This window comes from Leiobunum rupestre, chromosome 6, assembly GCF_980474605.1.
Source record: "Leiobunum rupestre chromosome 6, qqLeiRupe1.1.hap1, whole genome shotgun sequence".
Classification (NCBI taxonomy): Eukaryota; Metazoa; Arthropoda; class Arachnida; order Opiliones; family Sclerosomatidae; genus Leiobunum; species Leiobunum rupestre.
The window spans coordinates 303,746-314,703 of record NC_143389.1 but is presented as its reverse complement, the minus strand read 5'-3'; the positions used below and the strand labels follow the sequence as shown (position 1 = coordinate 314,703).

Genomic DNA, 10,958 nt, shown 5'->3' with positions numbered 1-10,958 from the left:
CCATTATACTTTAAAAATAACTTCATAGGTACCATATGTAATCTATTGCGACTTTGAATCTATAATCAAAAACATCAAAGCCCGTCCACCCAACTCAAACGTTTCATCTACTACAAAAATTGCGGAACATATCGCTTGTGGATTTAGCTTCGTGGTCGTGGGACCATAATGTACTAAAAATTGTTGACATTTTATATTTTAGGTACACCCAATGCCCCAGTGACGTATAGAGGAACGGACACCATTGACGTATTTTAAGAGAGTCTTTTCGTGGAACAGGACATTATCACCAACTTATTAAAGAGGAATGTTCGAATGAATTTCACTGATGGTGAACTTGAATTGTGCCGCAAAGCTACACATTGTTACGTTTGCTCGGGTGTTCTCACTCTAGAAGATCCACCAGTTAAAGATCATTGTCATTATTCTGGTAAATAAGTTCGAATTCCTTAAACAAATTTGTTTTATCAAAACTTTTCGCTTTCAGGTCGATTTCGCGGAATCACCCATAATTCGTGCAATCTGAAACTACGAGTGGGAACGTTTACACCTGTCATTATGCATAATTTATCTTGGTTAGTTCATCTACAACTACTATCCATTATCAACAATAACTGTTTTAGTAATTGAATACCAGTTTGGTAATTGAACATTTTTGGAAACGCTATTTCTTTCTAGGTATGATTCCCATTTAATATTTCAAAGGCTTGGACTGAAAAAGTATGTAGAAATCAATTGTATTCCCTCTACCACTGAGAACTACATTAGTTTTTCTGTTGGACGACTACGCTTTATCGATTCTATTCGATTCATGCCGGCATCTCTCGAAACTCTCGTTTTCAATTTGGCAAAGGGTGGAATTAATTCTTTTCCCATTCTCAATTCAGTTTACCTACCCAATCAAGTCACGCACTAACTGAAAAAATTGACCTATCCCTACGACTATATCAGCAGTTTGAAAGGTTTAAGGAAACGCAACTCCCTCCCAGGGAATCGTTTTACAACTCTTTCACAGGGGAACACTTGTCAGACGAGGGTTTTGAAAATATTCATCAACTATGGAAGACGTTCAACATAAAAAACTTAGGTAGATAATAAATATTCTAAAATATCTAAATTTGCTTGTATATTTTTATTTTACCAAATACGCAGGACAACTGCATGATTTGTACGTCCAGGTTGACACTTTACAACTGGCTGATGTCTTCGAAAGTTTCAGGACCATGTGCTTCCAATATTATCAACTCGATTGTGCAAACGCGTTCACAGGCCCAGGTTTTGCATGGGAAGCTGCTCTCTACATGACCCAGGTGGAGCTTGAACTTCTTCAAGATATTGACCGAACGTGGGATAAGAGGGGGAGTTTCTATGATTAGCCACCGGTTTTCCCAAGCGAATAATAAATATATTCCGGAGACTAATGATTCAAACAAGCCAAGTACTTACATCATGTACTTGGATATGAACAATTTGTATGGGTTTTCTATGGTAGATTACCTGCCAACGAGTAAGTTCGCTTGGATTCCACACCATCTAGACCTAATATCCTACACCAATAATTATCTGATGAGAGCCCCTATGGATTCATATTGGAGGTGGACCTGGATTACCCCGATAAGCTCCATGGAGAACACAACTGCTTTCCCCTCGCTCCAGAATCCAGAAAAATTACTAATGACATGTTTTCCCCATATTACACACTGATGCTACAAGATCTTAGCCTTCCCCTAAAAGATACTTTACCAAAACTTGTTCCCAGTCTGATGAGAAAAGAGAGATACGTTGTGCAATACAGGAATCTGAAATATTACGTGTCCAAGGGTTTAAAAATCACCCGAGTACACATTATTCTGACTTTTAATCAAGAACCTTGGTTACGCAAATTCATAAATTTCAACACAGACAGAAGAAAAGATGCGAAGAATGATTTCGAAAAAGACCTATTCAAGCTCCAAAATAAGTGTTTTTGGTACGATAGGTTCATTTATTTCAAACTATTCAGAAGTTTCATTTTTCGTTATATTCTTTGTGGTAGGTAAAACAATGGAAAACTTGCGCAACCGTATAGATTTCCACCTCGTACAAACTCCCGCACGAGCCATTAAGAAAGCGTCTTCTCCAGCTTTTTAGAAGTTCACGATTTTCCATAACGAACTCGTGGGCGTTCACATGAAGAAGAAATCTCTTAGGCCAATCTATACAGGTAAAACGTAAAATTTATTGATTTGTTTTGAACGTCCCGGATTTTTATTTCAATACCCGCAGGTTTCTCCGTTTTGGAATTATTCAAACTTGCCATGTATGAATTCCACTACCAGCACATGCTTGGCAAATTTGGGAGCAGAGTGAAACTCTCGTTCACGGACACTGATAGTTTAACATATGAAATTCAGACTGAAGACAACTACGTAGACTTTCAGAAGTCCTCCCATCTTTTTGACTTTTCAGACTACCCCCTTAATCACCCTCCCCACAGCGACTTGAAAAAGAAGGTTATTGAGAAGATGAAGGACGAAATGGGGTCTGTTCCAATTCAATCGTTCGTTGGGCTTCGCCCTAAAATGTATTCAATCCTATCAAAGAACTGCCAAGGGTGTTTGTAGGCACGTTGTTAAAAAACATATTCGGCACTCAGACTACCTCAACTGTCTTACACGAAATAACATTGCAATTCACACCATGAAACGAATAGTTAGCCTGAAACACGATTTGTTTACTGTCACCCAAAACAAATTATCACTTAATCCCTGTGATAACAAACGGTACATTTTGGGGGACGGAATCCAAACCTTATCGTGCGGTCATCGTTGGATTGAAATGTTTAATAAAGTTTGATTTGAGGTGGTTGGTAATAAAAAAAATTAGACAAATGAACTTATTGAAAATTTATAAAATATTTGGTATACATAAATTGTTTTATTTTTTCGTCATTAACAGCTTTACTTTTCGAAAACGTTTTCACAATATCGAACATTCTTGCACCCCTACATCTATTAATCGAATTATAAACACAAAAGCCTCCACATGTCATACTTTGATTACCCTGAAGTTGCACAGAATTAAAAGTAACAGTTTTACTATTTCTTTCGACAAAGTCGTTAAAGCGAAACATGTCAGGTGGGTTTCCGTAGCTGTCAAAGAACTCTGTAAGGCAATTATGCACTTTTAGACCGTTTTAAAATCTGTAATGTTTTCTGTCAATGTTCAAGGGAGATATACCTGTGTTTTGCTTAGACGAGAAATATAACACTATCCAATGTTCATCAATACTCTGTGACGGGGCAGAGTTAACGATAAATAAGGATGGAAATTTGGTAACGAATTTGGGTAACTTGTTCGCGGGAAACACACCCCGAAATAATCCCCTGGTGAACCCATACTGCTCCATAATTTTCGTTAATTGTAACGTATAAATATTAGTCGAGGACTACGTTTCTGTTTTTATCAATCTCAATCAAACTTTGAAACTCTGCGTACACAATTACGGCGATAGTTTCGGTTAAGGGAGAAGCGAATTTAATTTCCAGTATTAGATTTCCGTTTTTGACCAAATGAAAATGGTTAGCGTTGTTAATTAAATCTGCCGTCAAATCATAGACAAAAAGGCAATTACCTCCCACGTAATCTTCTCTACTGATTTGATTGCCCTCGTCTATATTCCATTGTCCAGTTGGAAGAAATAAATTAGCGTAAGCCTGTATGTAACTATTCTCTGTGAAATTGGGGGTAAGAGCTTTATGAGGTACGCTACTCCCGTCCACGTACAATCCAATGTGATTCAAATTGAAGTGCTTGAAGTTAAATGGGGAAAGCTTCAAGTCACCCAGAAAAGCAGTCTGAGACACTAGCCCTATAACGACCTTCTTTGGAATTTGTCCGGTGAATAGATGATCCTGCACCGCACCCATATTTCCATTAGGAATCGAAAAGGAAGTGCATTCGGTGCGAGTAATAGGGTATTTCGCACAGGCCACTTGTAACACTTTTGCGTGTGATAGAGGAATTTCTGGGATTAATTTTACTTTTCTCAAGAACAGAGAAGCCGACTAAATTTTAAGCTTACATTTGACGTCACTATGTAAACAGAAATCTACGTTTGGTTTTCCGAAAACGAATTTCAAATCGACTAGGTTCAAAAGATAGCGAGGTTGTTGACATATATCTAAATGAACGACACCGATCATGTCTATAGTCCCCTTTTGGGCAAATTCGCCCCTTTTTAGGTAACCTTTGTTTGTTGTAATATTGTCGAATTGTCCGGCCGTGTCCCGATAGAATAGGGAGCTAGTCAAATGACTAGTTTTGGCCGAATCACCAAAAGTTAACATTGTTTGAATCATACTTTTGTAGGGATAGTTATTAGCGTTCGGAGTAACTGATTTTTCATTTAAAAATAAATGCACTTCCGGAAAGAGGCTTTGTAGAAATAAATTGACGGGTGCAATGTTATCCGCAGGTGTGGTAACTGTACCGTTAACAGCGATTACGGGGCAGCAGGAAAAGATCCATCTTGTTTCGTTACGTTCACCTGCACGTGTAGCAGTGCTTGTGACAAGTCTACGTACGCTTCGGAATTTCCACTAATGTAAAATGTTAACCCTGAATTGCCGGTAATGCTTGAAGTGGGATTGTATTCCACCCATTCCCCGCTGACGATACCCGCCTGAGTCAGCGGAACTTGAAAAAGGTCCAATTCCGAATTGACACATCCGCTCGAGTGTTGATGTAAAAGAGCCATAACGTTTATGAGAATTTATCAGAACACGAAGGAAACGTTGTTTTCTTCTTCTTGGATTCAACGGAAGTGGTGCGACGGGTTGCACAGCGCTTCCTTTTAAGTCCTAAGCCCGTCATTTCTTTGACCTCGTTCCTGACTGATAACATGGATTCTCTACTGGCAGTTATGACTCTATTTTTCAGGGCGGTTGTGATTGGAATTCCACTGGCAACATCGGTAACGACTTTCGCTCCAGTAACGACTGCTTTTTTACCCAGATATTCCGCACCACGTTTTAACATGGGCATAGCACTTCGAAAGGCGGAAGCTAAAATATTTCCAAATCCGTAACCTCTCATTACACCTACTCCGTGATATACAGGAATACCTCCATACCCAGCTTGATTCAAATAATACTTTTCATAATCATTGACAACTGGGTTATAGTGCATTCGTCTCATGGTGTTGGTCATTCGTTGAACTAATCTAAAGTGACGTGAAAATTTAACTACACCTGATATAATAATGGAATCCAGTCGCGTCGCGGTCTAAATGTAAGGTTACGTGTACCTTACCACACTCAAAACGAACAGGATCTATCAAATCGTCCATTATATTAATTTTAATGGTTTGAATGTTTGAACCTGCGACAGGTAAATAGTGAGGTTGTGTGAACAACGCGTCCATAGTTTCTCCGTATTGACCTTTAACGATAATTATCCTTAAGAGGGGGACGTTTTGGTCGCCCACGATGGTATTTTTAATAACGTCGGTATAAACAAATAGAGAAAGTAAGCCCACACTCATATCCGCTGTGTAGGGTGCTACCATAGATTTCCCGATTTCGTAAGCTTCTCGATTAAGAGTAAATCCCAACATCATCGCAATTTCAGAAGGTAATCAACAGAAGAAGTGCTTCTCTAATTCAATCGAAACACGTTTCGAATGTTTATTGTATGTAAAAACGGCGGTTTCAAGAAATTTTGGCTTTTCTATTATTTCTTTGATCGAGGAGAAAGTTCCCATGGGTATAATAATCTCTTTTGCATTTATAAAATCTGGTATGGCTATAATCGTTTTTAGGTCGTCAGTCGTCACTTCTACGACCTGTTCTTCTTTTACGTTGTTCCACGTCCTAGGATAACTTATTTCCGCTAATCCAACTTCATATGGTCCATCCAGTTGAATAATTTCGGGGAGGTAAGCTCTGAATTTACTTTGAGTATTATCAGGAAAGTAATTCAGTGAAGAACCTGACGGTAAAGTGACGTAAAACTCATTTTAAGTCTACTTCTTGCACCCAACAGTCAAATTGCGGTCCGTATCCCTTCCAACGCACTAGTAACTCTACCGTATTGTCCGCTTTCTTTCGTCTTCTGAGTACTTTTTCAATTTCAAAAAAGCAAGTCTTGAGATCTTTTCCTCCTTTCGGAACTTCCTCCTTGTAAAAAACCCCCAAAATGGGCTCCGAATTTAAATCCTCCTGTTTATATACCGGTGGCTGTTTCGGTATTTGTTTGGTCACTCGAAACAATTCTTCCGAAAAATTGGAGAGATAACCTTTTTTAAAGATACCCTTGTTTTTGCTAATTCTCACGATGTCACCAATTTCGAAATTGTCATTTACAGGTGGACTGAAATCAATATCTCCGTATAGGTTTTGCCAAATTTGCTTAGAAATTTCAGCCGTGACTTCGACGGGTTTATATTTATCGATCGATGATAACTGTTATTATAAGCACTTACCAAATCTTGATGTAGATCGATGTATTTTTCGCCGTGAAATATCGAAATAATCGTGATTTAAAAGTACGTATGAAACGTTCAACGACACTAGCTTTCACTTCAGAATTGGTTGCGAAAAACTCTATTCCACGTAATTTCAATTCGGATTGAACGGCTTTACAAACAAGTTCGTTTCCATGGTCAGATTACAACTTTTCACATTTCCTTTGACCATCTTTTTCATTGCATTCACTACTGTTTCTTTTTTTTTCTTTTACCGGTTCAACAAAAGCGAATTTACTAAAAATATCAATACAGGCGAGAATATACCTATTTCCCCCGTTGCGTCTCGAAAGTTTTGGAAGGTCCATTAAATCTACTTGCCACTGTTCATCGATTCCGTAAACAATTGTTTTATTTCTTTTGTAGCGCCACTTCGTCTGTTTATGTAAAGTGTATGTATCTTGCCGTTGTAAAAATTCGTGTACTTTTTTAATGAAACTTTGATACCCTTCCCCCGGACTGAATTATACAATCCTCGAACGCCAACGTACCCACCAGAGTCTGCTATGTCATAATAAATAGCTTCCAGCTTATCCATAATTTGTAGTATTTCCGTGATTGGTTGCAATACAGGTCCAAAAAGCAATATCAAACAGTTCGAATATTAGAAATAATAATACTACTAAGAAAGCTGTAGAGATTTTAGGATTTTTTGAAAACGATAAAGTTCGGACCATGATATATTTTTATTTTTCTGGGTCCATGTGTATAAGGCAAACGCGTCACTATAAAAACTTGGTGGAATTCCTGATGATATTTCTTCATATCACGATTTTTTGGTGGGAGTTTTTTCAATTGGTCGGTTATTTGCATGTATATGTCTTTGTAACGTTTGCTTATACAAAGTCAGTTTTTCAGACTACTTAAGTTAGGGTTAGTGAGGATTGAATTCATAACTTTATCTAAATGGGTACTTCCGGTGTTTTTTGTTCTTCAGTGATTCCACTTTTTAGTCTTTGGAATGCGTCTTCGGACCCTAATATCATTTTCCGAGCCATTTACTTGATAATGGCGCGATTTATTGCAGCCCCGGCTTCGGAACTAACGGTAGAAAGTAATGGAGCTAATAAGAAAGGAAGAAACCCTCCTTTCTGAACAAGTATATTTCTTCTTTTAGAAACTGGTATTTTGCCACAAATACGGTGTAAAACGGTGCGATGTTTCTACAACCGTTTCCTTTGACCATCTGATAATTTCACATTTCCACAACAATCCGCCAGCGCCAAAATGGCATCGTGATCCGCAAGCGCGATTGATGCTTTTCGCTGTTTGTCATTACAGGTACATAAATATTTAAAAAAAATTAGGTTCTTTGAAACTCTATTCGATATAGGTATTTTCATTTTACTTTTGGCACAAAAACTGCAGCTTCTTCCCCCAGTATGATTCCCGTTCGTAGTCGATAATCATCTGACGTATTAGGTTTGAAGTCGATAAATAAATAGCCGTAAGGTTTCTCAACCGTTTGACGAAATGCATCAATAACAAATTTCGTATTTGACGGTGAAAATTGTTAAGCTATATTTAGCACACTAGAGACGTCTCTAGCGGAACAGAAGATTACGAGATATTGTGAATTTAGATTGAGAGTTCGGACCTCTTTTCCGTGATAAAACAAATTTCGCATTAAAATTAGTACCGAAGTATTACGATGATGTGAACCTCGTATGAATAGATTAGAAACATCTTTATTGTTTGCTATTTCACATAATAAGTCGTCAAAAATTATGAAATTTCTAATTTCAGGATTCAAATTGCTGGGGTCTAACAATCCTTCGTGAAATTCTACTTTCGAATTACTTTTCAAAACGGAATTAAATAATACGGGTTGATATTGAGTGTAACACCAAACTATTCGCACGGGTGGTGGGGAAATGCAGGATTAACAGTGTTTAATCAGGTTAGCGATAAAGTGTGATTTTCCTGATTGCGTCGGACCTGATACGAGCTCAGTAAAGGGGTGTTTCATGGTAGGGTCCATCGTTAAATATGGTAAGTGAAATAAATAACACTTCATCGTAAAGGTACACAGATTTCTTGGCGTTACATACTATGTGAGACATCAGGTGATCAAGAAAGTCTTCGCTTAAGAAAGTATCGATTTTTGATATAATTTCTGAATAAGTTAATTTAGTCATCGCGACAAAAAAGTGCGTATCTACTCTGGAGTTCCAATCAAGATATAAACACTCGTGTTGGGTTTGCGAAGGATGTTCAACTTTGCAACCGTAAATTTTTTTCTTTATTTTATTAGAAATTTCCTCAATAACACTTTCCTTAAGTTTATTATAAACACGTTTTACTTCATTATGGTAGGCCATCACCTCGTCATGTCTCTGCAACAAAACTTTCCAGGGTTGCACGGTGATGTTAAATCCATTTTTCATGTAAACCTTTGCGTAATTTGTTCCGGATCCATGTTTAACTTCTCTCACGTCGACGACTTTCTTATTTTCATAAACGCGTAGCTCTACTTGCTTTGTTTCAGATCCATCGAAGGGCCAAACGAAAGTTTCTTAACAATCGTTGTCCATGAACGTCGATATTTTCGTCCTCCGTCAGAGTGTTTCCGGAATTCCCGCCTATTGTTCCGATGTGGATGCAACATTCTGGCGTTACTGTAATTCCCTTCGAGGATGAAATTTGGAAAAACTTGTCCATATTCCTACAATTTCTAAGGGTTATGAATTGTTTAAAAAAACGTTAGCGGAAAGAAAGATCTACTTACATTTCTCCCCTTTTCTAAGACTGGAGTTAAACTAAAATGAGCGATGGATGACGTTGGTAGTAAGCCCTTTTATACTCATCCTTGCACTTTGCGTGATCCCATATCTCTCACAAATTCATTTACTATCTAGTACAAGATTATAGAGTTCAAACCTCGTGATTTTGAATTTGAAATTATATGAGTTTATTGAAAACAAGTATGTGAACCAAATTACCTTTTTTAAATATAAATATTATATTAACTTTAGACTGCTGTTTCTTCTGGACAACCAATACAACATCAGCACCTCATCGGCACCCTGCCCGCACTCCGTCGGCACCCCGTGGCCCACTATGGGAAATCAGCACCCGTGATCTCATTTATTAACTTTAGACTGCTGTTTCTTCTGGACAGCTTTAGGTTTAGTTTAAATTTTTCTCATAGCTTTCATTCCCACTGTACTAATTTTGCGAGTGATGCTTGTGGTTGGTCTCAGTTTGCAACCATCGGCACCCACTACAAACCAATACAACATCAGCACCTCATTGGCACCCTTCCGCCACTCCGTCGGCACATCGTCGGCACCCCGTGGTCCCCTATGGGAAATCATACATCAGTTCCTCATCGGCACCCTGCCGGCACTCCGTCGGCACCTCGTCGGCACCACTCCGGCACCCCGTGATCTCATTCTCTCATTTCTATACTACTATAAGTATCTGATTATGTGGTATTTTGTTACAAGATTGAGAAGGATTCACCCCGAAAGCCATTGAAAAATATACTTTCTAGATATTGATTATCAATAAATATAATGACACAATTAAAACTATTTTGATTAACATTGGCTAATATGTCACAAAATAATTATAAAGTCTTAACCTCTATTTCAGACTTTAAGTTTATGTAGCAAAATATTTCGAGGATCTCTGTGGCGCTAAACATGTGATCCTATTTAAAATATTTTCGATTTCTTATTTAGAATGCGCAAACTTGGACGAATGTGATGGTGCCAACTGCAGAATAAATTTCACTTTAACAAGTAGATGTTGAAGGAAATAAAAAAGAAATATATTTACATATTTCCCTGAACATCTATTTTTGTATAGGTCGTATTGTTTACATTGTTTTTTATATTATACCTTTTTTAACTTCGTTGTATAAATACTCATTCAGGTTTTTGTGAATAAACATTCCTTTAATCAAGGCAGTTGTTTGATTAGTTTTATTCTTAACATGGTAGCATAGAGCGTGGTTCAGGTTCCATGCAAGTATAGCTCACTGTTCTCTTTAAGTCAATCTACCGTCGCAGTATTCCTTTGGAAAGTCTGTCAAGTTGTCAGTCTCTACGTTTCTTCGTGATCGAGATGGCGGAGCAAGACATTTCCGGTTTCCAGAAGCTGCACGGGTCTTCCAATTGGGCTAATTGGAAATTTGGCGTTGAGATGTTATTGATGGACCGACCAGGAGCATATGAGGTGGTATCAGGGGATATTCTTTTTCCGACTCCACTGTTGCCTAGCGCAAGCACGACGGACCAGACCGACTTTACCAAGAGAGCAGCAGCTTGGGAAAAAGGCAATAGAGCGGCTAAAGTGGTCATTACCAAAATGGTGGACTCGAGCGACTTCCCGATAATTCGACGCCATGCAAGTGCCCGCGACATGTGGTTGGCACTGCAAAATACTTACGAACTGAAGACAGAGCAAGAAGCCTTAAATCTTCAATTCGAATGGTCGAAGCCCATGT

General features: G+C 38.2%; 1 protein-coding gene across 1 annotated transcript; it reads right to left on the bottom strand.

Moving 5' to 3' along the window:
• Positions 1-3,416: 3,416 nt before the first annotated feature.
• Positions 3,417-3,908, bottom strand: LOC149937632 (uncharacterized protein F54H12.2-like). Its single transcript, XM_090177569.1, has one exon. It carries the CDS (start codon positions 3,906-3,908, stop codon positions 3,417-3,419), a length of 492 nt encoding a protein of 163 aa, XP_090033695.1.
• Between the last annotated feature and the right edge of the window lie 7,050 nt (positions 3,909-10,958).

Bases quoted from the DNA above. Each gene is read 5' to 3' on its own strand.
- LOC149937632 (XM_090177569.1), bottom strand. From the start codon at position 3,908: ATGGGTGCGGTGCAGGATCATCTATTCACCGGACAAATTCCAAAGAAG.